Source organism: Dermacentor andersoni, chromosome 8, assembly GCF_023375885.2.
Source record: "Dermacentor andersoni chromosome 8, qqDerAnde1_hic_scaffold, whole genome shotgun sequence".
Taxonomy (NCBI): domain Eukaryota; kingdom Metazoa; phylum Arthropoda; class Arachnida; order Ixodida; family Ixodidae; genus Dermacentor; species Dermacentor andersoni.
In genome coordinates, this window is record NC_092821.1 from 112,022,460 (window position 1) to 112,049,927 (window position 27,468).

General features: G+C 44.3%; 1 protein-coding gene and 1 long non-coding RNA gene across 2 annotated transcripts in view; one reads left to right on the forward strand and one right to left on the reverse strand.

Moving 5' to 3' along the window:
• LOC126529454 (alpha-L-fucosidase-like) overlaps positions 1 to 14,155 on the forward strand; it is a 30,768-nt gene extending 16,613 nt beyond the window's left edge. The window contains exons 8-9 of the mRNA XM_050177049.3: positions 8,684 to 8,987; positions 13,395 to 14,155. Coding sequence (XP_050033006.3) covers positions 8,684 to 8,987; positions 13,395 to 13,776 — 686 coding nt within the window. The 3' untranslated portion in view covers positions 13,777 to 14,155. The remainder of the gene's footprint in view (positions 1 to 8,683; positions 8,988 to 13,394) is intronic.
• Positions 14,156 to 17,677: 3,522 nt separating this feature from the next.
• LOC140212937 (uncharacterized) lies at positions 17,678 to 21,665 on the reverse strand. Its single transcript, XR_011889926.1, has 2 exons — positions 21,035 to 21,665; positions 17,678 to 18,485 (listed from the first exon to the last, which is right to left on the reverse strand). It is a non-coding gene; the product is annotated as an uncharacterized lncRNA (long non-coding RNA).
• Positions 21,666 to 27,468: the final 5,803 nt, after the last annotated feature.

Consider the following 27,468-nt stretch of genomic DNA (forward strand, 5'->3'; position numbering starts at 1 on the left):
GTAGCTGTCTACGAGTCTGAAACATGAGAACGTGACGATAGATGCATTGATATATGCACGAACTTGCCCACGCTTGTAATCCGTTAGTGTTACCGGTGTTAAAGTGAAAAAGAAGTTTGTGTGATGGCTTGGAAAGCTGGTCAGGTTGTAGAGGAGGAGTCGGCATGCTAATTCATTTATGTTGAATTTTCCGCTAGATCGCCAATCCTTTATTTAGCGTAGTTTCGGGGCCAGCCCGCGTTAAAAGTTGTGTGGCACAATAGATGAATGCTTTTAGACCGGCTTCCTGGCGTCCTGTGCAAAAAAAAGAAAGGGGGCCACTCTGCACTTGGTCCTATTTCTCTTTGCGGCCTTCTTCTTGCACACTCCGCGGTACACTGATCCTTTGGGGAACAAAACCAACTGGCGCTTTATACATGCGTAGTGCCATCGCATCAAAGGCACGAGGACATAATTACATTAAGTTCCTTCTCTGAATTACAGAGAATAGCGTTTACGTCATGCTATCTCCTAAGTACATTTTGAGATAGACGCTTGCCCTTAGAAGATGCACTCGGTGTGCCAAGCAAAATGAGGCAGCGCCAGTGCTGTCCGAAAAGCTTCCGAAAACACATGAAACAACATGAATACCAGCGCGCCCGCCGAGGAGACGCTTCTCTTCGCAGTTTGTAGCGCCATCCATTGCAAAGCAGTGCACTCAAAAGCATAGCATCTAAGATCGGCAAGCGCCAACGCTCTACTTCAAATCTCGGAGGTCGTGACGGAATGCGTTCGGTTTTCGAGCACTCCGCGAGGTGGCCCTTCCGCCTGGACCCATTGTTTTCCGCGGATTCGGTACGCGTGCCACCGAATCTCGCCACGTGCAGCGAAATACGAAAGGTGGCGGAGCGAGTAAAAAAAAAACAATAACACCCACATTGCACACAAGGACTAACGCAGCAGGAACTGCGGCATGTTCAACATCGCAGTACGGTGCAGGAAACTAGCTCCACGGGACACCGTCGCTGCTTTGCAAGTGAGAAACATTGACCTTTCTCCACTCGGGATTCCTTCTCGTGTGGCCAAACCATTGCACGATTGTTTTTTTTTTTTTTCATCCCGTTCTCTACAAGAACCGAGCCGTCACGGAATCCGCGCCATTTTCCTCAGTAGCAGAGCCACGGAGCCACCCCCGCGGGTGATAAAAATGATTACCATAGTTACCTGTGCCATTGATTACAGTTGGGAATATGCAAGTTCATGGGCCGCGGCTAAAACGCAATAACGGCGACAATCATGGCGCTTATACAGCCCTCGTGCTCTGTAGGCGTGAATGGTGACGGTGAATGGTGAAGCAGACGGAAGCTTTCGCGATACATGGCATTTGACCTTTTTGGTTTTCCGTTGCGCGCTACGGAGTTTGAAATAAAGTGTATCGAGAAATGCCCAAGCACGAACACATGCTTTGCAGGAAGTGCGTTGTTGTATTTGAGATTTGTACCAAGGGCGCCGTCTACCACTCGTTGCTTAGCGACTACCTAAACGTGCCTCTCTCTCTCTCTCTCTCCTTTTTTTTCTAAGCCACTGGAAAGTGTTCAAGGAACGATTAGGTAACGAAGGGAGAAAACAGTGCGAAAGTCAAGCCTCTGCCACTGAATCGCTTTTTAAAAGACCGAAAATACTTCACTTTCTGGCTGCTGGTTCAATGCAGGATTCTTCGCGCCATCTCTTGTCGCAACAAGATACTCTCCGCCGTTTGTCCCCGCGGCATGCGGAGAGGTAGCGCACTCCGGGAGCTTTAAAACTCTCGCGCGTATGTAGCTTCGCAACTTCGCGGTCGGGTACGCATAATCGCTTCCTAGCGCGCGACCTGCATTTTTATGCTTCAATGTGTAGCACTGAACGCAAAATACATGTACATATGTCCAAGATCATTTTTAACGTAGATGACAAATGAAATATACTAGCCCAGCTGCCACAAAATACGCATGACATTGCACACAGCGTCTGCAATCAATACGGTTACGAAAGCTGACTTTGTTTGCTGACTCGAGTGTAGAACTAGCGCCTTTTAATTTACCATTTTTTGTATGCATGCATGTACCAGTCAAGGTGTATAGTATTACTACACTACGAAGCATCAGTTAATAAGGACCCTACACTATTGGCGACATTACAATTTCTTTCTGAATACGGAGTATTCAGAATGTATTCGAGTAGTAGAAGAGTCATTTGAAGTATGAAATGCTTTTAGTTCCCGTTGGGGCGACCTTCAAGTGACCTTGGGCCAAAAGCCACAGCCGTTATCCGGGCACTCAAACGAGAACATCGGGCAAGTTGGGGAAACAAAACGAGATCATGCCTGCAGCCAATCAAAACTATAAAAAATGCGGTCTCTGGTCCCCAACCATCTACACAGGCCGCATTATATACGCTAGTTACTGCCCAAACAAGTGACAAACGATATTGCTTCCGAATTTTATTTGTGATTTCCAATAGCGACGTTCCAAAGGCAGATACAGGGCACTATACATTTCCTTGTCATCGTTTGTCGCTGAGCTCCTTCTGAACGCCAGTGGCCCGCGATATCCGCGACGCTGGTTTCGCCTCACCTCAACAGAGGGCGCCACGCTGCGTTGCGGCTCGCTCCCCTTCCCCTCTTTCTTTTTTTTTTTTTTTATTGCCAAACCGCTGTAAATGCAGCGACCCGTTACAAAGGGAAAGGCACCACGTCTTCATCATCATCACCTCCAGGCGCTTCTACTCGCCGCGGTGGCTTAGCGGTTGAGGTGTTACGCTGCTAAGAGCGAGGTGGCGGGATCAAATCCCGGCCGCGGTGACCGCATTTCGATGGAGGCTAAATTAAAAAAAAAAAGAATGACGCCCGTATCCCGTGCATTGCGGGAACGTTAAAGATCCCCTGGTGGTCAAAATTAATGCGGAGTCGCCCACTACGGCGTGCCTCATAATCAAATCGTGGTTTTGGCACGTAAAACCCCAGAATTCAATTCAGCTTTGTTCTGGCTGGGCACCGCGCTCTGTCTCCTTGGCAGCTGCTTTCGCTGCCTGTCGTGCGACGTTCAGCCGCTTATTCTAGCTAGGCAGCGTCGTCCATATGGACCAGTGCATAGTACGACATGGTGTGGTGGGGTGTGCCGTTGCAAACGCGCACTACTCCCATATTAAGATTGTGCCTAGTATTATCTCCAACCAATCTGCTTAGCTGTTTGCCGCGTCATGCTTACATACACTCTCGATTACGGGAAAGGCAACAGTTGTTTTCTTTAAATCAAGAGCAGATTTATTTATAAAAGTAGTTCAGAACTTAGGCTTCAAATTTCAGTAGCTGGTTAATTGTCTGACCAACTCCTACTTATTGCGAGGAGTAACTGGTCATCCCCCCTCCTTTGCCTATATAAATATTCTTTGAAATAGCAAAAAATAAAAATATTGATTGAAGGTACTTCTATTTTTTTATAGCAACGCGCACGCCGAAATCTTATTTTGTCATCGCGCTTAAAGTCGGCGCGTTTTACAGTTGGTTTTGTAGTTCATTCGTTGCGGCAATCGTCCGAATATCTGCGCGATGTTCCACCGACATTGTGTGTCTCTTGCAATACGGCGCAAGTGATGGAAGGGCACAAACAAAATATGCAAAGAAAGCTCAACTGAACGCAAAGAAGAGCTCTGGATGACGAGAGCTTGTGACAGAACGGACATCAGAGGTTGTTAACGAAACGAAAAACGAAGAAGCTTCCTATCGAGTACAACGTCGCCGATCAAGAACGAGCGCAGCAGAGGTGCTCGGCATGTACGCGGATTGGCATCTCCACTTCTAAGTTCTTGGAGACGCGTCCGCACCCTCTTTCGAGAGGGAAAGGAGTGTGTTTGCTCACGGGGCTCAACACGTGACCTCATCTCTTCGAGAACGGCAAACACGCCTCGCGAGAGTCATGTGTCAAGCTTATTGAGGTGTCTGCACTGCGATTTCGTGAAAGAGATCCCTCTTATACCAAACAGAACCGATTTTTTTTTGCATTGCTCTTGCCGCGACAACGCAGATGTTGCGTCACGAAGAGGTCTACTCGTCCAAGAGTGCGCCCGTTCATATTGCTCCGCTGCTCAATATAGCATGCAGTACAGGCTGCATATTCAATAACGGTGTTTGCTTTCCCCGGCTTGACCGACGTCACATGCGGTCTTAAATCTCTAGATCTACCGGAGAAGGCGTCCATATTTATCTACGTTGGCCGGCGAACGACTATAGCGCCTTATCTGTGACGAGCGCCAGCTTTCTTCAAGGCGACATCGTTGTCATCGGCCTGAAGGATGCTGAACACTGAAATGCGTTAGTGGGCACTGAGTTCAATGGAAATAGAAATCTTTATTGAAATATGAATGTTTGCAGCAGCATGACATTTGGCTGTGAAGGGTTACTGCAGTACGGTTGCGAAAGCGCGTAATGCTATTTGCGAAAGGTAGTATCGCGGCCTTGCTTGCTAAATTCTGCTGATGAAATAGCTGTCCTTGAGGGGATGTCTGAGTAAATGGAAAAGAATGGAAATTCGGTTATGGATGCCGCTTTAGGAAAAGAACGTGATAATGTACCAACCTCCTAAATGGAATTGATATTCACGTCATATTTGTTCGAAAGAATACTTGAACTGAAATATAACATAAATGAAACACAAGTGTACAACTGTGTAAACAAGAAATAAAGAAAAGGGTATCAATTTTGGGAACTGCACCTATATACTGAGACTTGTAAATCAGTTCAAGTTGCATATGACATATCGCTTTGAATTGTGACACCAATATGTAGGCAGAACGTTTTCAAAAACTTCACAAAGATCGCTTCATGGCACTTTAGCTGTAAAGCCATATGCTGTACTTCTTTACTACGGTTTCCTTAAAAAAATTAAATTTTCAGAACTGCGATACCTGTTCATAGTATTGATACAGATTTACAAACTTTCTGCTTGTTTCACTTTAAACAATACGATTTGTTAAGTTTTGTGAGAGTTTATACCGTAAATCAAGATCTTACACAACCGTGACTAAATTCAGGTTGGTTCCTTAAATTTCACTCTTTTTTTTTTTTCAGATCAGTTAGCGGCTGTCTAGAGAGAATTTCTGCGTTTCGGACGTATTTAGGAAAACTCGGTTTGGCCGCTGCATAAAGCTTCCTTTTTAAGTGGTGCACAGTCGTTCACCCAAACCATTCATTGTTTGGCGGATGCTTTGAAATATGAACGACCGTATTGACTTAAGCCATTTCAACGTTAAAAGTTGATCTAGGCAGGGCAAAATGAGACCGACAGATTGAAGAGCAGACATGGCATGCGAGAACCTGAGAACTCAATTATTCATGAAAAGCCAGACGCGAATATACAAATGAAACTGGGTAATGCAATAACTACAATACCAAACTGAAAATGAGCAAAAAAAGCATGGATGTGTCCTCCTACCGGACTTTCTTATGGTGCAAAGCGTTGAAAACATGTTCAGCGAAGCGACTTGCATCGAACTGATCGAAAGTTATACCGCGTGGCTTTTGTACAGACTATCTTCACACTGTATTGATGGTTAAGGACTGTGCGTCGTTAGTGCTGGTGAACAGAAGCGGGTACCAGACAATGGTATCGCAAAGAGTTAATTTACCTCTATTTACGAATTGTTGGCTTCTACGTTTCTTGGGCATGCAAGGCCGAAACGCGCGGTGTGTGGTCATTAAAAGTCGTACGGGACCCTTGCCGTCCTCTGATACCTAATTGTACCGTGTTAAACATATTTAGTCAACGTGGCAGAAAACGTGTTCCGCGCTGCGCTACCCCGTATCGTGTTTGCCAGCGTCATTGAACAGGCTTTACTCAACAAACGTTACAAAAAAAAAAAAAAACACGCGTTTTGCTACCGATGCGCGTGGCATCGACAGTACACATCAGAACTGAACAACGAATTTGTTCAGTAAAGCCTGTTCAAGGACGTTTAAAAATGTGCATTCGCCTGGCTTTGGCACATTATTGGAACACCCTATCGCCCTTGACGGTGATGATGTGGTATCTCCCTGACAGTTGTCAATTTGGGGCGTGCTCCCTATTTCGTATTTGTTCAAGTGCATAATACTGCAATAAATGTAAACCTTAATCTGACAGTGTGGGGGTGGGAGAAATTTAAAACAAGTGTAAATAGTGATGTTCACTGGGACGATACAACATGCGAGCTGTGTTTCACTGATACGAATGTATGAGAGAAACACAACAATTGATTGTTAGTCTATACTGCTGAAACTGTGCTTGACTATATAAAAAAACTGACGGCCTTTCATTTCTGCTAATGAATATTAACTTCCCCTTAAGTGCTTCACCGACATAATTTGTTCTGCATGCCAAGTTATATTGGGCTACTTGTAGGATCCTTCGAAACTTTGACCAACATGGTCAGTATCACTGTAAATACACTTAAATTCACGAGAATATGTTCAGGGATGTTCTTATGCAGGCTGTTCTTTGAAACAGCATTGGGAGAGAGAGATAGAGAGAGAGAGCTAATACACCTGTTTTGGTCAGTGGGAGGGTGTTATTTTAACGTTCATCTGCTGTATCGGTCTCCCGTCTTTGCAGCTATGGTACAGGCATTACTCTATTTTGGCGCCACACGTATGTCAAATTACCTTGGTATTGAAGGCGTGAAATTGACGACATGGATGTCGACAATTTCAATACAATATTTCTTCGGATCTGGCCAAGACTTAACCTCTACCAGTCTAAAATACCACAAGGTTACGCAATCGTCACACCTATTTCTAGCCGTGGCCTTGGCGGTAAATCTGACCCGTCAGACCACTCGCATGTGCAGCAGACAAAACGCATGGGGCCTCATTGGCAGTCCGACGCGTTGCACCTCGTTACTGCCTATAACCGTGTGATTTGTTTTAGCAGCGCTGCAGCCCCTAATCAATGCCAGAAAAACATGTAACACTGAAATTACAAGTAAGCGTTTTTTGTTGTCAAGATCTTTCGCTTTAATTACAAGAAGTTATTTTCACTTGGGCGCAAACGTATCGCAGGCGCTCATTTGTAAATGTGGCTCAGAGAGCCGGCTGAAGAAGTTTTGTTTGGTAGCATAGTTGTAATGCAACCTAATGCTTCCATAGTAAGTTCATACATATGGTTCCCTAAAACAAAAAGAAATAAACAGATTTGTGCGGTAGGGCTCACATTTGCGGAAGTATGCGAGACAGGTCCTGCAGCTACGGAAGGTCCACCAAATAAAGCTTCCCTTATAAAAAGAACAAAATAATCCACTAAGTCTGAGTTTGGCTCCCTCGTTTCCGTTATTTCTTCAGACAATTAGTTATTTATGTGCGGCTGCTTACGAGATGTACTTTATTGTCCTGGTGCAGTTTTGAAACACTATTTGACATGGCAATTATTCGGGAAAATTTTCGTTACATTTGGCTAATGAAAAAAAAGAAAGGTCGCATGTATTGTAAGCTTTTCAATTTTTAGTTCATAGTGTATCTGTTTTCGTGCTTTCAGTGCCGCTTCATAGCATCAGTTCGTGTGTTCTGTTATCGGCAGCAATTGCGACACAGATTACTTTCTATAAAAGAAATCAAAACAAAGTGAGTTCGGTCAAAAAACGCCAAGTTGAGCAACAAACTTGTACTGGTAACTTCACGAAGCACGCAGTGGCGCCGAAATATTAGTCACAAGGCTCACACCAAATTTTTTTCCGAATCGACCAAAAAGCGCAATGGGCGGCTTAATTCAAGAATCCAGCCCTTCAGCGGTGACAATGTCCTGTCATCTATGCAGCTAAAAACAAAGATCAGCAATGCGCGCACTCTTCAGGCGCTGACGAATTGGTTGCTACCTAATTATAGAACACGAAAATTATATCAACGCAGCCTTCAAGGCGCTTATTACATCTATGTAGTAAAAAAATAAGACCGGAATAAGCACAGATTTCAAGCGCTGGGTCTGCAGCCATCTATGTGGTAGAGAAAATCTAAGCTTACGCTCCGAGTTTGCCCAACTCACTTTGAAAACGTGATTATTTCCATCGAGAAGCTGAGCTCGTCCGAAGCAAAATTAACTAGCATAGTGTTGACGAGCTGAAGTCGTCGCAGTCCCTTAAGGGCTTGTATGATGCTTTATCCGCTCAAGCAGCAGAGGATTATTCTAGTGTTTCAAAGCAGTTGTCCAAGCAAAGGGCAAAAGAAATAGAGTGCCGCGAAACTACTCTGCACGTCGCCCTCCCCCTCCCCCCCCTCTTCCCACCACCAGTGAAGTGCTATAGAAACCGTATCTCAAATTATTGCTAGTCGTGGACGCTGCTCCATATATGTGAAAGGGCGATACCTTCGCTGGACGAATGTGAAAGTGCCGCCACATGTGAAAATACAAAAAACAAAGCATGCGAAGCTTGGATGGTTCAAGCATCACAGTTTCATTGTCGATGTTAATAAATTTTCCCCGCTTGATTTGTGCTTATTGAAATCCGAAAGGGTAGATTTACATTGTCTTTTTTTTTTACCCCAGTCTACCAGTCACTTTGCTATGCTGCTTCCTCGCTCACATCCCGGGCCAATAGCGTTTCAGCCATCTTTCAATCCCTGCTTCGCGACCCATTCGTTGCCACCACGCTATAGCCACTTAACACTCGCCGTGCAGCCCACGCGAATCGACGCTTTTCGCAGAGACGCTGCAGAAGTACAAGTTCGAGAACGTGATGACCCTGGACAAGCCGTCGTGGGGCTACAGGCGCAACGCGCAGCTCAAGGACTACGTCACCGACCACGAACTCGTCACCACGCTCGTGGAGACCATCAGCTGCGGCGGGAACCTGCTCATCACACTGGGCCCCACGCACGACGGCCGCATTCCGATGCTGTTCGAGGAGCGGCTCACCACCTTGGGCGCGTGGCTCGCGCTGCACGGCGAAGCGGTCTACGCCAGCAAGCCCTGGGCGGCGCAGAACGACTCCGTCTCCGCCGACGTGTGGTAGGCCGGCACTTGCCCTAGATGTGTGGCAAGAGAGAGATAGAGAGACTTGGATGAGTTGCCTGTGGTCGAATTGATTCGGAGGGCCGAACTGAGACTTGAGCACGCAGATGGAAACAGGTCCGGCGCTATCAATACATGGACCGATCGATCGATCGATCGATCAATCAATCAATCAATCAATCAGTCAGTCAGTCAGTCAGTCAGTCAGTCAGTCAGTCAGTCAGTCAGTCAGTCAGTCAGTCAGTCAGTCAGTCAGTCAATCATTCAATCATTCAATCAATCAATCAATCAATCATTTGTTAATTATTTCATTAATCCAATTATTTATTTAACAATCCACCACCCAATGAATCAATGAATGAATGCATCAATCAATCAATCAGTCAATGACTCATTCAATCACAAATCAACAAATCAATCGATCCACTGATCAACCGATCAAACAGTCAAATTTGAGTTTAATAGCTATTAAGAAACATCTACAGATTAGGGTGAAATATCCAGATCGATACTACCTATGGCTAGATATCGGTCTCATCGTACATGCAAACTTGCGTGTGCCAGGAGAAGGAACGGAACCGCAAAAATCTAGCTACTTGTACGCGGAAACAAATATACAAAACACTCTGTAGCTTTACACGCACCCGAAGAATATCGTGGATCGAAGTAAGAAATAAGAGCTACGCAAAAAGAAAAACGCTATCACAAATCCTAAACATGCAAACCAACATCAACATGACGTGCTACCTACACACACACACAAAAAAAAAAAGCTGCAAGAAGCTTGTACATACGGCGTTATAAACTCCCACCTTCGAAAACATCTTAGAAACATTTTTTGAGATGGAACACGAAGTAAAGGTTTGATATACACAATACTGGTTCACCTGCTACATCGTTTAAATTATATATATATATATATATATATATATATTACAGGAGGAATTAAAACGACGGGAAAGCTACATTTTGAGTTAGGTGCCTATTATATTAGTTGTAATATTTTAATACACAGATATCATCACAAAAATAAAGTGTTAAGGTGACAATGCGCGTAACTTCCTTCCCTTCAAGTTCCAGTAAATGTGTTCCACAACCAAAAATACAAACAAACGAAAGTGATACGCAATTATGAAAATGGTTCTTACTGAGGCACGCTCCAGCCATCTCTCAGACGATCTGGCTTTTGTGTTTACACACAAATTCATCCAAGCTGACACTCAAGTTCACACAAAAATACAAATAAATTAGTCGGCGCTTCGGCTGGCTTACTCCTTTCGACTTGTGCGCCGGTTTCACTGCAAGCAGATCGTTTACCATATAATTTATTTATTGATGAAAGATCTCTTGTCACCTTTACTGGTCATCTCCGTGTTCCTTTGCTAGATTAATTAGAAGAATTAACAGAAAAAATGCACTCTTGATTTCAATGCAGATACAATGGGAACCTTATATACAAAGCATATTCATATCGTGAGCAATGCTTCTCATACGCATTGGATTGAACTTTGTGCGAGACTGATTTGCCAGCAACTTCGACCGTAAGCCAAAGGGAAGTACACTTCGAGTTTCTTGAGATGACGTAGCAATTAAGTTAGAAGCATCAATTTAACCACCCGCGACGTTAGCTTATTAGTGTATACTGCAGCGGATGGTACAATGCAACTTAAAAAGAGAATAGACTTTAACTACAGAGTGGGATTTTGCAATTGCCTGTCATTGGACCGAGTTTTACGAGATAAGTTCAGCATCCTTTAGACTTTGCATTGTGAAGAACAAGAGGTCACGGCCGGCTCCGTGGTACATAGGAAAACGTCTTACGAGCTGCAAAGCGATAGAGCGCCAAGACTTGTTGCCCACTTGTTGTGATTATGTGGCTTTCAAAACTAGTTATCCATGTATAGACACTGCTTAGATTATAAACGGCAGGTTAACATGTTGATATATGATTGATCGTGGTTTCATCTAGATAACCGCTTCCAATTTAAAATCCTACTAATTCAGAAATGTGGTCTAGCCTACGGACGTGATTCTCAGTGGAATGCATACTTTGTCTGTATAATATAGCGTAGTCAATTTATTCCGACCCCACAAAACTAAAAAAATGTATAGTTTTAAGCCATTCGTTGATATTTCCGTACTAGTTCTGAATTTTAGAGGCATGCTCGATTCGATGGACGATGACAACAAAGAGAACTGTGAGGTAGTAAAAACAGAATTTTAAACGAAGTATTGACCCCAGGTCGTTCTCTTTAAGTACCCATGAAACATAAATGCTCTCGCTAAGCAAGAAATACAGCAACTTTGCATAATTTCTACGAAAAGCAAAACGATGCTACCAGTATTTTACATGTTTCGCCCTCAATCATTTTGTCACGGTAGCACAGTAGTAGAGAGCTCTAAAACATCGAAGAACCGCGTGAATAACTTTGCAGCGGTGCACCGAAAAGCTATACATTCCTGAAAATTTCACTGCCCCAGAATAAAAAAAGAGAACAATATACGCAATAGTCTACTTCCAATTGTTTACCTATACGTCGTAGGACAACAAAAACTTGTGCTTCCTGAGCTGCCATGAAGGACCAGATTGTTTTCTCGATGGGCAATCACGATGCCTCGTGAAATATAACACCTCATTACAAAACGGTCGGCTATCCCCTGCAGCCGTGTGGTCGGCCACGCTTGTTTCCTGCAGAATGACGAAGGCCATTGTACTATACAGTGGTCAAAGCTCCCGCCACATGAGCGTTGTTTGCAGGGGTCTTCTCAACGTGCTACGATTCAGGGAAAACTACGATGCAGGGATTGGTTGACCTCGAAGACTTCGATTTGGGTATTTCCAAATGAGATGCGTGGCGGTCATGAACCCCGTTGTATTCAGGAGCCCCAGCCAGCTGGCGGTCAACTTCCTGACATCATCGTTGTAAGTCACAGCATTTCGCAGAAAGTGTTCGTGTCCATGAAATAAGACGCGTCACATTGACCGCTGGAGAACTCGTAAGGAACACGTCGAACTCATTCATTAGGTTGGTAGTTTTGCGTTCATGGTAGGCGCAAGAGCGTACAGGGGCTAGCATGAAAACTTTATTCCCTGTCTTCATAGGGATCAACTTATCACTTCGCTAATGCTTTTCACGTAAGCAAGGCTTGCCCGTAAGGACTTGCAGGGCTCAGTGTCTACTCCTCATGGCTTTTCATTGACTAATGAAGGGGACCCCGTGGGCAGTGGGCAACTTTTCGACGGCAACTCAAGCAGGCTATATCGAAAATCTATACCCGGCTTCTGATTTCCGAGGATCAAACCGTCTCAGCTCTTCTCAAAGGTCATGTCAGGGCAGTTTCTTTCTGATACAAGAATGGTTAGAATCTTCAAGGTGCTGGAACTCCGTGTGCTTCGTTTTTCTTTATACAAAGAAGTACAGTCATCGAACATACTGTCCCAGGAGCATGTTGAGCAATACTGCATGAGGGCCAATGCAAGAACGCTCGTCATGCGTACTTTGAGTACATGTTGAAGAACCCAACATGGCCAAGATCAACCCAGAGCCCTCCACAACGCCGTCCTTCATAACCGATCCTTGAGTTTCGAGAGGTTAAAGCGCGAAATTTATTTGAAGAACGGAATACAGCCACTTCTTGTGTTCTTTAATAATCTAGCTGGGCTTGAATACCATCAACTTTGATATTTATGAGACTCACACGCAATGGTTAACATGCCGTAAAAATGCATGGCTTGCATGGCCAGATGGTAGCATTTCTACGCGCATTATCCCCAAACAAAAAGAAAGGGGGTTAACTGAGGGACCCGATTCTTCCTACACATATCATGAGAAGCGAACAAACAAACACATCAAGGACAACATAGGGGAAATTACTTGTCCTTACGAATTGAATTAAAGAAATAATAAATAAATCACGAGCATCACACGCATAATGCGAAGACGTGGGATCGTACCCCAACTGCGGCAAGCTGTTTTTTCATCCACTTTCATGGCCAATTATTTGTCATTTATTTATTTCAACTAGTAAGTGTGAGGAATTTCCCCTATGTCCTTAGTGCCTTTGTTTGTTGGCTTCTCATGATATGATTATCACCAAAGTGATTCAAGTCAAAAGATTCCTATCAAACTGTCAGTATGCTTTGCGCCATGACTCTTTTCATTTCGACAATTGTGACACGTCATCTAAATGCTAACACAGGAACTTCTGGTAAAAGTTAGGGTGGCATTATGTTGTCTGTGACGTCCGCTGTATTCAAAGAGTATGCTACGAAATAAAAAAAAATATATAATTCATATTGTCTTCTACACGTGTGTTTAATACTGTAGTATGAGCCCCTAAGCACCTAGGCGTTCATAATAGTCGAACACCCCGTCTACAACAGCTAGTTGTTGGTCCTTCCAGGTACACCACCTCGGATTTCCCGCCCCCGGCTCCAATGGCACCCAACGAGCCGCCCCCCTCCGCGGTAGAGCAGCCCGACAGCTTCTTTCACCCCAGGACGGGACCGCCGCCTACGGTGCCAGTGCCCGACAAGGGTCCCGTGGTGTACGCGTTCCTAGTCCAGTGGCCCACCAGCGGCTTTCTGCGGCTCGGCTCGCTGGCTGTCAACGAGAAGACACATGTGCAGCTCATCGGCCACGCCCCACGCCTCACCTGGAAGCCCATTGGTCGCCTGGTGCTGATCGACTTGCCACCGCCCCCGGTCAATATCGCGACCCACGTGGGAGTCTGGGTGCTCAGGATAACAAATGTGGAGCCCTCGCCGCCCCCGGGCGTCTTCTGAGAGTTTGCTGTTCAACGCCTCACCTTTGTTTGCATGCTCCGAGCGGGAGGAGCTCGGTAATACATTGCATTTTTCCCATGGAAATTTCGTTGGTCAATTCGTTTTTCTGCGTGGTTACACTAATGGATTGATGTATGTTAAGAACAACCTCTGCATATGTGAAACTGATGCTGACAAGATTTACCAATAAGATATACAAAGGAGATGTTATGATACATGTCCAAGGTTTCTTTTCTTCGTTACGGCTTTGTTAGTCCATAAGCTTGCCGTGAGAATAAAAAAGGTATTTGCGATTGGTTTTACCTATTTGAACGCCAAATGTAGCTCTCCTTTCACTCTGTGGTTTTAGACTACACCAACTCTTGCGTGACGCGCCTCGTAGTCGTCTGTGAATTCGCGTTTCTCGCAATTGTCTTTTCAGCCCACAGCTTCAGTCAACCGACACTGGGTTAATATGTGTACTTACATCTCACTGAATAATTAAAAAAAAACGCTAGTCACATTAATTCTCGCGCTACTTGCATACACAATAAAGGGCACATATAGTTCGGGAAAAAGAAATAAATATAGCTTCGCGGTTGTATGCAACCTGATACGTTTTCAAAGAGCAAGGCACTCTATCTTACGTTACATACAAAGAGGGACACCGCATATTTGTTAAGGAAGTGCCAACACAATTTTTGCACTGTTATACTTTACGAAATACGTAATGGAAGAATCTCAGGACCAGTAGCCAACTTAGATTCCGCCTATTAAAACATGCAAAACGCACAAATACTTTCGCTCGAGAGTTTATCGGCTGATTCGAGGGAAGTTCTAGAGGCGGTGACAAGCAGACTTTTGATTTAGGGCTTGGAATGTTTCATAGAATTTCTGAAAAATTGCCCAGATTTAAAAAGAATGAAGTACGAAGTTTACAAATCCTTAACCGTGCACCAGAAACAGATATCGCTGCTCTATAAATTGCATCCGTTATCCCATATAAAGCGGTAAAATTTGATATATGAATTTACCGAATACATGAAGTTTGTGCGAGGTTTGTTACAATTAAACATTTTGTAAACCTTGTAACATGTTACAAGATCTACGACAGTTTTGGGAAAGTTCTAGTCCCAATTTATTAGTACACTTAAAAGCAATGCATGATAGAATAATTCAATCCCGTTTACATTTTACCAAGTGTAGTTTATGAAATTGTCATATTCTTTTTTATTACTTAGTTAGAGTTGTAGATTTGAGACCCAAATTTGTTTCACGTAGGCAACCTTCAAGTTGTGCAGATGTAGCGAAGGCTAAAGAAGTAAGTATGCTAGCAGCATCCACTAGATTGTATCTTTTTCTTTCATATTTAAACATTTCTTCAAAATTGTAGCAGTGGCTGCCGAGAAAACAATTTCTTTTTTTTTATGTACTTAGAATATTCCGGGCTCGAGATTCCCCTTGGGATCTTTTTGTCATTCAGGCAAGGCATGGCATCAAAGCCTTGCCTTGAAAGAGGGAAAAAGTGAAAGAGGGAGAAAAAATATGCGGATCCGACACACTGTGGAAATAGATGTAAGGTAAGCTTTGTATGCTGTTTCCTTTGATTAAACATAAATAGTGGTGATGTTGGTGACGAATGTGTAATCTCTTCAACGTTTAGTTCAATGCGTATTTTTCTTCAGCGTGTAGTCCAATACGATAGTGAGAAGATGATACACGTAACCTTGCGTGCACTACTGCTGTTTGTCTGCGTAGTCCTCAGAACACACAGGGTGGCGTGTTTGCTTGAGGCATTTTTGTGGATCATTGTTCATAATCACTACCAGTTGAGCATTATCATTGCCTCACATGGCACATCTCATCATAGCCGAAGTTGTAAAATTTAATTGAATTATGGGGCATTACTTACTTAAGTTCTTTATTTTATTATTGTATGTATACAATGGATACATGCATGCGCGGTCTGCACCACGTTTCACTGCGAAGACACTCCTGCTTCGCGCGACGCTTCTATCGGGCCTCGGTGTCCTCGACGCTGAGTGCGCGCTGTGAAGCCATTTTGCTGGCTCATGTTCACGTGCTCCTTCTGCATACGTGGCCAGCACGCTGCTGAGACGCCAGCTCCAAGCGGTCTCTCCAGGCTATGGACGATCGTAACGTTGACGCTAACACAGGCCAACACGCGAACTCCACAGCCCAGCACCTGCATTTTTTGTCGCACGTGCGTCCAACAGCACGTGCCAACCGCACAACCTACACATCCCGGACCGCGACGTCCCGGATCAGAGGATGATAAGTATGGTTATGATAATGATGATGTTGATGTTGTGTCCAACTTTTTGTATCGGGTGGACGTGGCAAAGGCGCCCAGGATGCGCGGAGGCGAGTGCCATCTGATGGTGTTGCAAGAAACCTTGCAGCACGTGCGGCAAGACCACCACAGCAGCGCCCAAAACGTTGCACTAAGAGGCAAAGAAACCTTCGCTTTAAAATTCGCTGAAGGAAGGGCTGAGAGCTTGTCGCCTTTCTGAAATCAGTAGCGGCTCACATTCGACAGTCTCTTTTTTTCTAATACAAATGCGCTTAACGAATACATTAGGTTCAACTAGATAGGCAGATCTCTCATGTGGACTGCGACGTATCATAGTTTCACAATTGCGAAAGCTTATCATGCTAAGATGAACGACGACAGCACCTAAGATACGCTGCTGAAGCTACCCACGAAAGGGTCATTTTCTGTATCGTCCGGTAGTGGTTTTTGATATTTTTGAGTAACGCGTCTTGTATTAGCAAATAAAGCTACGATATCTACCAATACTTGGACAGTTGTTGTATAATAATAACGTCCGAACGTCACAATATATATCAAAACATGTAGCGCCAGCACTGGTCATTGACGTGAGCTAGTATAATAAAAAATCAGATTAGGCATACTCTCCACCCACATTATTTGTAAAAGTAGTTACCCTTAGGCCACTAAACCAATGACAAATCGTTATGGAAGTGTAGTTTGCACTCAGAATGGCCTAAATCCGTTTAGTGACACCTAAAAAAAAGCACTGCCAATCTATAAATTTGCAAATGTTAAAATAAAAAAATTGATGAAGCCAACGAAGACATGGTTGAAAATGCAGTGAACTTCGATTTTCTCATTTAATGATTTACTGATTCATTTCATTGTTATTTGTTCGTGTTTTAGTATCTGCACCTAGCACACTAGGGACACGCAAATCGGGCATAATTTATTTTACGCTTAATCATGGACTTCAAGGTGTCCATCATATACTGTGCCCTCAATTCAGCGGCAGAAGAAATGACCTCTCTCACAATGACCTCGGCGTTTGGCCGTTGTCGCGTCGCCGGTTGAACGGACTTGGCCATCAAGAGTTCAATACCCATTTTATTCATATGCCTCATTAACCGTTCGCGGAGCTAATGACACAGTGGTCATTGAACTGATCGCACAGTTGTGTCCGGTCAGGAGAAGGGGAATCTTGAGGTCCCGATGCCTGCTTTTTTTGTAACTCATATTTCTTACACGTAGTGTACGCTTAATTGGTTACCGCAAGATCAATCAAAAATGTATAACGAAATCCTCGCAACGGATATTAAATCGTAAGGTTTTAGCGATCAAAAAGGAAATTAACACATTTGCTTGAAACATTCTGAGGCCACTCGAGAACCAGACGCTATTACGCAAATCGGGCTCAGCTAAAGGCTATAACCTGAGAATGCGCTCCAGACAAAGACACAAGCCACTTTATTTTTCTTTTTTTTCTTTTCGGACAGGTTGTTGCGCGTCTGCTTGAAAGTTCGCCGCACTTCATAAATTGAGTCAGAAAAAAAAGAGAAAGGTCATTTTAAACGCTGGTTGCATAAAAGTACGCGAAAATAGCAACATGATTCCAGAAAGCTCGTATTGAATTTCCAAAGATCGTTTTATTTTCTAAAAAGATAAGTTGAAGAACAGTGTCCTATGTGTTCTTTTTATTTGTACTTTCTTCAGCTCTCAGTATTTCCAATTTCTTTAATGTGCTGGAAATTTATCATATTGTAAGAAAACGTTTCGGCCGGGAAACACTCACTTGAACAGAAAGACATAAGAAACATGACACAACGTTAGACCGGCAACTGAACACAGTCAAACAGTGTCTCGTTTTTCTACCCTTGGATCCAGGTTAGTAATTTCTGCTAGAAACCTTTTCCGGCAAATTGAAACATATCACATATTTTAGAAAATTCAAAGTATCAATACCAATTTTCTTAAAACAAACTTTTATTAGTGCTAGTTAATGTTCATTAAACATATATTCTATTTGAAAGCTTTTAACTCTTTATATAAAATTAACATAAAATGTTCTCAATTAACAAATATTAGCATATAACCAAAGCTTGTCGAAGAAAATTTCTGGTCACCATACAATGCTAGAAAGCAATTGAATTACTAGAAACATTTTCTGCAACATGTACTCGTACAAAGCTGTTATGTAAGCTAATTATTAATGCTAAAATGTCACCAGAAACTCGCTCAGCATACAAAAACTGTTGACAATTTTCTCTTAGAGGTTTTGCAACGTACAACGCCTTTTTTTATTTTGAAGATTCTGGTTTGCCAGCGTCAGCTGCTTTTTGGCATGATTTACACAAAGCAATAAATTGTTTTCTGCAACCAGTGTGCATGTGCCCAGCAGTGCTCGCAAGCACCCACGCAGTACAGATTCGTTCATCTGAAAAAGAAACAAATGTTTTACCGGGAGAAACTAAGTGGAACATGCAGCATTTGCGACACTAACATATTAAATATATATGTGTATATGCATACAACAATTTCAGCGACCAGTTTCGTTGCCGATTCCATATGCGTTTTTAGCAGTGTTCTCAGATGGGGCAAAACGCGTACATTTTAATAGGCAGCCAGCAAATTTTCGGCAAAGAAATAAACAGGGCAAGAAGCCAGCAATGAATAGGACGAAATATTTTAGCACCGATTTTTTTTATAGTTGCATGTGGGTAATCGCAGCGGGTAGTCTAGTAGTAAAAATCCAAAGTTTATGGCAAGACTATTGGCATTCTCATGATGTGGCTCAGTGCGAAAGGAACAACCTTGGAAGGTTATGGCTTCACGTTTCATAGTGACGCTGCGAAGCGGACAAATGCGCATGAACCAGCTAGTGCGGCTAACTTGAAGAATTTGAAAAAAAAAAATCAGAAGTCACAGAAGGCACTTATGGGTTGGCATTGGCACTCAAGGTCGCATAAAACGCTGACATGCTTTCTCGTCAACATGACAAAAGAAATGTTTTATTTGCGTGTTAATCGTGTAGGCATCATTGTTTCAACATATCTAGTCAGCTATGACTTACCATTCTTCTGAAACACTGGCCCTGTGCGAGGTGTGTGATCGCCTTCGATAGCTTAACATGTCATGCTGTACTCTCTAACGATCACAAATGTTACATGCCAAGTTTTCGAACCCCTGTGCCAACCTGCCTCGAACAAGTGCTGCCTCGTGGTGTCATTAGCAAATGATGCATCTGGTAAATAAAACCAGAGACGTTTGCCAGTATAGCAGTACTCAACTACAGCTACGTTACAATAAAGGGGAGAAAAAATCGCCCGTTCAGAAAGTGCAGACTGACATGAAAAAAGAACACGTGGCAAAATCTGCCTCGGGATGAATCCAGCGTCATTGTGATTAGCAATGAAGCGACACACCGTAATGCCACCGCTGAAACGCGTTACTTGGGAGACGTGTATTGGTGCCTGACTCCTAACCCAACACTTCCCTCGAGACGCGCTGCACCACGTAGCAGCTCACTCGCCAAGTCCGGGCGTGGACTCGGAGATGCGCGATCCATCGGCGCGGGCGAGCGCTGAGAATTATTTATCCCTCCCACCTCCCACCGCCTTCTATCGCGGACAGCCGTGGCTTATCTCGCTAAAGCATTTCGTTGCTGCGCTTGAGGAACTCTTTTGACGCAGGTTGATTTCACCCAACACCAGATACACGTGAAACACTTTTAACGCGATAGCGTTAAGGAGCTCGTGTCGCCGAAAATCCGGCGTTGGCGTCTCGCGTCGGCGTTGGACGTCACTTCTGCAAAAAGCATTTTGAACCACTCATACCCAGTCACTTCTCTACCACCAAAGCTGTTCGTACCTTGTCTTTCATTCTCTACAAAGTTGTTCATCGGAATTTGGCGAATGGTAGCCCGGAAACAAATATTTACAAATAAAACGCCGACACTGCATGTTCTTTATGTTGGCTCTTCTAAGAGTGAAATATTAAATGTGCCAGACAATAACACGAGATTGCCGATGCACGAGGTCGCGTTTCTACCAGAAAGCTCGCCTTCGTGCATAGCGTACGCAGCCAGCGTTTCCCACTAAACGTTATGGTAACATAAACTGCGGTTGCTGAGAGGCATGAAAAGCAGTAAGGGGTCTTTGAATGCTATCGCGTTAAACTCTAAAAGGTGAAGCTTAGGCGTCTTCAAATTTTATTTTCCTGATTGAAGATTACTGCGAAAAAATTGCGCCCACATTTTCAAAGAGACCTATCTACGGGCATAGCCCACATATTTTAGGCTGCGCTACTTCCGTGGTTTGGGCTATAAGCTTGGTCAGACAGAGATGAACACACAGAGAGGAAAGTGGCCGAATAAGAATGCTTTGAAAGTGATGACGTGCCTTGTTAATATACATGAGCTTTCCAATAACTATAATTTTGAAAGAAAATTGACTGAAGATTCGAATCCTGAAATTCTGTTATTGTGTTATTTTTATAAGACCATGGGCAGCGGCTTCTCGTAATTGGTGCTCCTGTTTATGCTTAAGACGTACAGGTACTGAGTCGTGTGTAAGCAGAGTGGCAATGAATAAGGCCCACCATCACAAATCTAGAAAACATCGGGACAGCTAGACATTAGGCACTAGCAAAGCAGATGTACGCTTTCTATGTCATCTGTATACAGTTGAGGTATTCTTCGAGCTATCAACAATCATTTGATTTCTTGACCTGTAAGTTTAAAATACAGATGCTATTTTTCCAGAGCTTTTTTTATCGTAATGCGCAAACCAAAACAAACTGATTGCTTACTGGAACCCACTAAAATTTTTATGTAGGTAACTTATCCGCTAATATACATCTTGGAGGACTGCTTTTTTGTTTTGGTACACAGAGTTTAAATATAACTTGATCAAATTAAACATAAAAAATGATTGTTAGACAAATTAAAAAAAAAGAACGTTTGCTTCACTCGCACCGACAACTCACCGCTGCCTGTTTTTTGTGAACTCAAGATAAAGCAGAAAGGTCCTGCGTATAAAATCTGGTGTTCTCCCTCGACGAGAACTCCTGTTGGATTGTGACCTGTAATTAGAGGGTACTCACGCTATAGTCCGTTGTTGGATGTCCGTTATTCAGGGTAAGTATTTCGTGAAACTTTTTTTGTCTGAATATTCTTATGGCGCCAGAAACGTAAACTTTTTCAGTGTGAATTACAAACGATGTTGATAACAAATAGGTGATTAATCTCTAGTTCAGCTTTCTGTTACGCCTCAATTCCTTCGCTCACAAATTGTACCTACACTCTGCAGCTTTAGGCAATAACTCTGTGAAATATATTCTGGAATAATTTAAAGGGTGTTTCTGTGACTCAAAGGTCATGTAGCATGTTTTGGAAGGAATAGGCTGCACAGATGTGGCACCAGAGACTGAACAGTACCGAAATTTGAGGAAATAAGTCCACTGAAATCATTTAATTAGGATATCCGGACCGGTCATTTGTCACAGTAGTTCTGACTACAGGTTCTTGTTCTATGATATGTATTTCATGAGGAGAGAGATTTCTACGGGATTTACTAGAGGTTAGAGGGCTGTGGTAGAGCATGGCACCTATATGCCATGCAATACCTTACAAATTAACCAAATAACGGTTTTCCGGGCCCAAACCACGATATGTGGTTATGAGATACGCCGAAGTAGTGGACTCCACAATAATTTTACTACGTTGCGTTGTTTAACATGCATCTAAATCTAAGTATTGAGGCGTTTTAGCATTTCGTAATGCTACAGCCGTAGCACGAATCGAGCCCGTCACGTTGACTTTTTGGAGGCGCTAAATAAAGCTAATATACAAAAATATTATAGAGGATAATCCGCTTCAGACGTTACTTTTATGTTTCAACTATTAACGTCTATTGCATCTATTGCATCATCTATTGGCATGGCGTACACCCCTGTAACACGGGCAAACTTAAGTGCACATTGGGCGACTGTACTTCGCCTCTAGTGTCAGTAACAGGCTGCCACACGGAAAAGCTTAGTGACACTTACTGCAGGGCGCACTCAATGGGGAGTGTGTTTTTCGAACACACAGCGTGTAGCCTCGTTAGCAACGAGAAAAAAAATAAGTAAAGCAGTATTTAAAGGAAAGTCAGGAATAATCTTTTATAATATTTTTTAAATTGCTAACGTTACAAGCTAGTAAAATCTGCCACACTGCAACAACAAAAAAAAAAAACAAAGGAAGAAAAACACAGCAAAGAATTGCTCTTACTCTCAGGCTGTTTACGCCACGCCGGGCAATGGTCACGCAGTCGTTTGGCAGAACGCGTCGTTTGGACTGGTACTGTGATGATCGATCTGTCTTATTGAAGTTTCAATGAATCACTTCACTTGTACTTAAGTCGATCGCAAATGTTCTTTTTAACAATAACAAACTGTTATCGTGCACGCATTCTTAAGGTAACAAATATATGCTTCGTCTTCTGAGTGCCGATAGCCATCACCACCAGTTTGAACGAACACTTTTCTTTCTCGAGTAGCAGGGCGCCCCCAAAATGACACTCAGCGCGCTAAAGTGCACCTAAGTTTGCACGTGTGACATGGGTATTAGAAGTAGACAGTCAATTGTAGTGCAATACAGCAAGAGTAATTACGAATGTAGAATATGTCAGCTTTTAACCTGCACCCGCAATTGTGAACGCAAGCAAAAACAAGAATTCCTGCTCACCTTTGTGAAAGCAAAACATAAAAATCGGCTGTTCTGCTGATTGTTTGCACCAAAAGTACGTTAACATACCCACACGTTGGCCTACTATAAAGCGTTACAGCAAAAGCAAAAAAGTCATGTGAACACGTTTATGAAAACAAAGGCACTGACGGGAACAACAGACAAGGCTAGTTCCTATAGGCGCATTTGAAAGTACATTTCGCCCGCATTAGGAGATGCCTTTGCCTTTTAGGGGTGCCCCTGGAAACTATCCGCTTAGACGACATGAGCTGAACACGGAGCGCCTCGAGCATGACGTGCCCCCTGAAACGATAAGCCGTTGTTACGCCGTGGATCATAGCCGATGGGATCCACGGCAAAAAGCTATCGAATTCATCCGAATGAACGCGTACGGGTTGGGCCTGATCATGTCAGCGAAGGTGCGAGGGCTCCCACTGCAACAACAGTGCCGGCACTGAAGAAAACAAGTCCCCAGACAAGGCAACGAAATTCGGGCAACGGAAGCTCAACGTCGGCACAATGAACGCAAAGAGCGGTGAACTAGTGATGGCTTGGCATCGACGGTGGATCGTCCACAGCGCGCTACAGGAGACGCGATGAAGAGAGACCTCGACAGGGAGGAAAATAATCACGGCTACCAACAAATTTTCACCGGTAGTCGGTATCGGGGTCCGTATCGTCGTTGCAAAGTTCTCCATCGAAAGTGACGTAGGCTCATAAGATTGTGATCGCTGCTACCGTGCTGGTGACCAATTAGTGCTCTGCCAACGACCCGCAAGCTTGTCGGAGCGAGAGCGCGAAGGACTCAGGTCCGCGAGGTGCTTGACAAAGCACTTGTCATCCTCGGCAGCGCCCTACATGACAACGACAGTGAGATGGCAAACAGCAACCGCAGCCACGACCGCTAGGCCTACCAGGACGGCGACCGCGTTTCTATCTTCGCCGACGCCCACGACCTCGTCATCACGTATATGTGGCTGTGTAAGTAGCACTACCATATTGTAACCTGTAAAAGAGTGGTACAAATTAGCAAATCGTGCCGGCCAATAGGAAAAAAGCACAACTGGGCTCATCTATAAGCGGCGAGGTAGCTATGTCGACTGCATGAAGTATACGGGCCTTGACTAGTGGACTGGCGATGAAGACCAGCTGAAGGTCAATAAGGCTGATTTCATCAGAAGCTGTGCAACGAACGATGCAATTCACACCGCCTGAGTGCTTCTCGAGAAGCATCGCATGAATTAGCGGCCACTATACGCCGTATTCTTTGGCATGGAGAAGGCTTTCGACCGGTATTTGTATGAACTGTTCTGGCACACTCTCCACCGGTTTAAAAAAATAAAATAACTGCGCTTTCTACTACCTACTTTTCTTTTTTCCAAAAGTCCCCTGAACAACACAGAGGTCAAAATTTAGTGTAGTGGGTCCAGTTACGCACGAGTCTGCGACGAACACGTAGCCACGAAAATTTTTCGAATCAGTGCCGCAAAAGCAGAGTTACACGTGTCTGATGACCGAAATGCAGTCCTCGCTCGCTTCGCTCTTCGCTACGCTCCGTTCGTCGGCTGGTCACTCCTCCTCGTCGAGTGCTCCTCCAAGTGTCACGTGACATACGTCCCCGCCTACGTGCTTTTCAAACCACTGTCCGCTTCCGGTCACCGCGACTCCGCGCTTCTCGGCTACACGCTGTTGCTGCCTTGCCTGCCCGTGCTTCTGCGAAGTGTGCTGCTATGGGCCCTGTGTTGCGTGCACGTGTGTTGCGCGCCGGGCATTTATCAGGGCGTCGTCATGAGGCAGCGGGTGTCGCGTTGTTTTGTTTTAGCAGTCAGCGCTTTTGTAGCCAAGCAGCGAGGACGCATGCCTTCTAGCCATCGCAAAACACTGTTCTGTTCGCGTTGCTAATCATAACGCTAAGCAGGACTGCGCTGGAACACGAGTGATTTGGCACTTACGTTGCGGGTCGCAGTTATCAATTCGCTAGCGCGCACGAGCGAGCAACACGGGGAGGAAGAGCAGCGAGTGCGCGCCCCTGCTAGCAGACTAACCGGAAGTCGTAGGTTGTTGTTGGACCAGTCGACAGCGTCTGCTCCTGTTGACATCACCAAGGGCTCTATTCTGGACATTCCGCCATTTTGTTCGAGGCGTGACGTAGGCGCGACGCGCACAATATGACGAGGATGGTCCCGTTTTGCCGTCGTAACTTCACGCAGGCTTGATGTATTGCTAAACAAACTGAAATGAAGGCACTAAAGCTAACGTTCTTGATAAAACAAAACAGTTGTCCTCCTAAGCAAAAATAAAGCAGCTTGCTGAAAGCGTACGATTATTTCGTCGAAAACGCTTCTCGCTTCCGTCGTCTGCAGCGTACAAGCCGGCGTCTGCTTCATTATAAATTAGCTAGTATGCGCGTCCCCGGGAAACGGAATGAGTCATCGTGCATTGGCGAGAAGGCGCTTGTTTTCTACCTTGAGACAACGTACTCGACCTACCAGTGGTGGTGAGCGCACGTTCGGGACCGCGTTATCCCTACATCGGGAAACGCAGGTGACCAAGTCCGACTCGGTTGGCTGACAAGCGAGCGAATATCACCAATAGCGTTGCGCGCGCCAGAGGTATCCGCTTGTCCGATGCAAGAGCCGGCGCTCCAATCTCTTGTTCACTTCGCTGCTTACCTGCACCGCGTGAGAAAATTTAAAGGCACCGCCTTGCTTGGAGTTCTTCTTATAAATTAAAAAGCTACCCTTCCTATAACCTGCGATGATGTGAAAATTCATTAATGTTATTTACAATACGAACAAAGCAGCGAAAAGTGCAAAAAGTAGCAAAAGATTTGTAATGTTCTAGCAATATTATTACAAACAAATGCGCTCGTTTAAACAATGATGGCCCAAAACACAATGCCAACACACGCGAGAGTGATGCAAATACTATGAACGCGCGTTATGAACAAAAGATTTTCATCGCGCCAAACAACGGAGAAAATGTGGCTATAAGCATTTCTCTCGGCCGGCATTGCATATCGCTGCACATTAGCATAATTCGCGCGGCTCGTCGCAACACAAATTATAGCGGAAAACCTCTGCGATGGCGGCCCAGCGCAACGTCACGCAATGTCAAAGTGGCGTTTACGAAAAGTCCTTTCCTGTGACGCTCCTCACGGCATATTCCTTCAGCCAATCAGCAAGCTGACACGGAACATATCTTGTATCGCCCCCACATATTCGCTAAATTGCAGATGCATTGCACTGGCTTGCGTACGCCAGTGCTAACTTCTTTTTTTAAGCGCTAGCGTCGCAACACAGCTGCCAAGGACCAGAAAAAATGTATTAGTCTATAAAATTTGCGTCCCCACATCACGTTTTGTCATCTTGATGAAAACGCAAAATTGTATTTTGCAGAACTTGCGTTTCCTGGCACAAATTTCAAAAACACGCGAGCTCTCGACACCCAATCAGAGAGCCAACATGGCGGATAATGGCGGCCGTGCAGCCGCCATGCTTGTCGAGAATAGAGCTTCAGATGCGCCCTGGTGACGTCACGACGAGCGCTGGGGATACCTGAAAGGCCCGGAGGGGAGCTAGGGATTGTGCTTCTCTTATTTTTGTGGCGCGGCCGTGGTGCGTAGCGGTGCCGTGCATTTCGCATCGTTGATCGTGATAGCATTCTGAACTCGATGCGCGTGTTTACTTGAAACGTTTTAAAAAAAATATTGAAGGAGGTGTAGAGGCCCTTTAACATAGTTAAGTTTCAGTTTCATTACATTACGTTAGTAGCTATAACATTTAGTGGTGTGCCATGATTTCTCTTTGAAATCAAAGGCACATACACCTTATTCAATCTAGTGTCCTTGAAAAGCCGGTATGTACCTGTAGTACGTGTTGTTCTGGCATTGTGAATAAAACAAGGTAACTGATGGTATGTGGTGTAGTTGGACTTTATCACTTTCCTTTCCGCATATATATTATCAGGAACGTTAGGAATTACCAAGACAGCGCACAGACACAAAAGCAATGCGTGACATGCAAAAAAAAAAAATGTGCAAAACGCGATACGCGGTGATTAACTGCGCACACGCAACAAATGCTCTTCACGGCCGCTCGTCGTAGATGACACCACTTCTCCACCTCAATACAACAGCGCATAAGACAAAAGTCAGCGCGTTCATCTTTTAGCTGATGGTGACGAAAGAAGATACGGAACATGTTAGCCCCCGAAATTCACTCCGCGTACCCCCATAAGGATATAAGAGGAAAAAGAATTAAGCACACCAAGGGGGATGCCTTCCGATCCGTGCGTAACCGCAAGCCGCTCACGGACATCACAGACCTCTCTGGATGAACCGAGACGCTCGTACAAGATACGGAAAATGCAACGACAGAAGCACCCATTGATGAGGAAGGCCCTATGCCAGACTCAAAATTAATAATTGTATGGGAGAAACGTCAGGAACTTCAGAGTAAGTTGGTGGGCAACGATTCCAACCGCGATCATAAGAAACAACTTGCAGAATTAAAAAAAAGAAATACGGGACTGTTGGAACCACCTAAGCATTATGTAAGGGCAACAGTTTTGTGATAACTTCAAATGTAACCTGGGAAAGAAAAACCCATAGACTCTCCCGTCCTTAAGCACATGCTGAACCCCAATCCCTCGTAAAGCGCATCCAAGAAGAGAACCCAGAAAATTCTGCCAA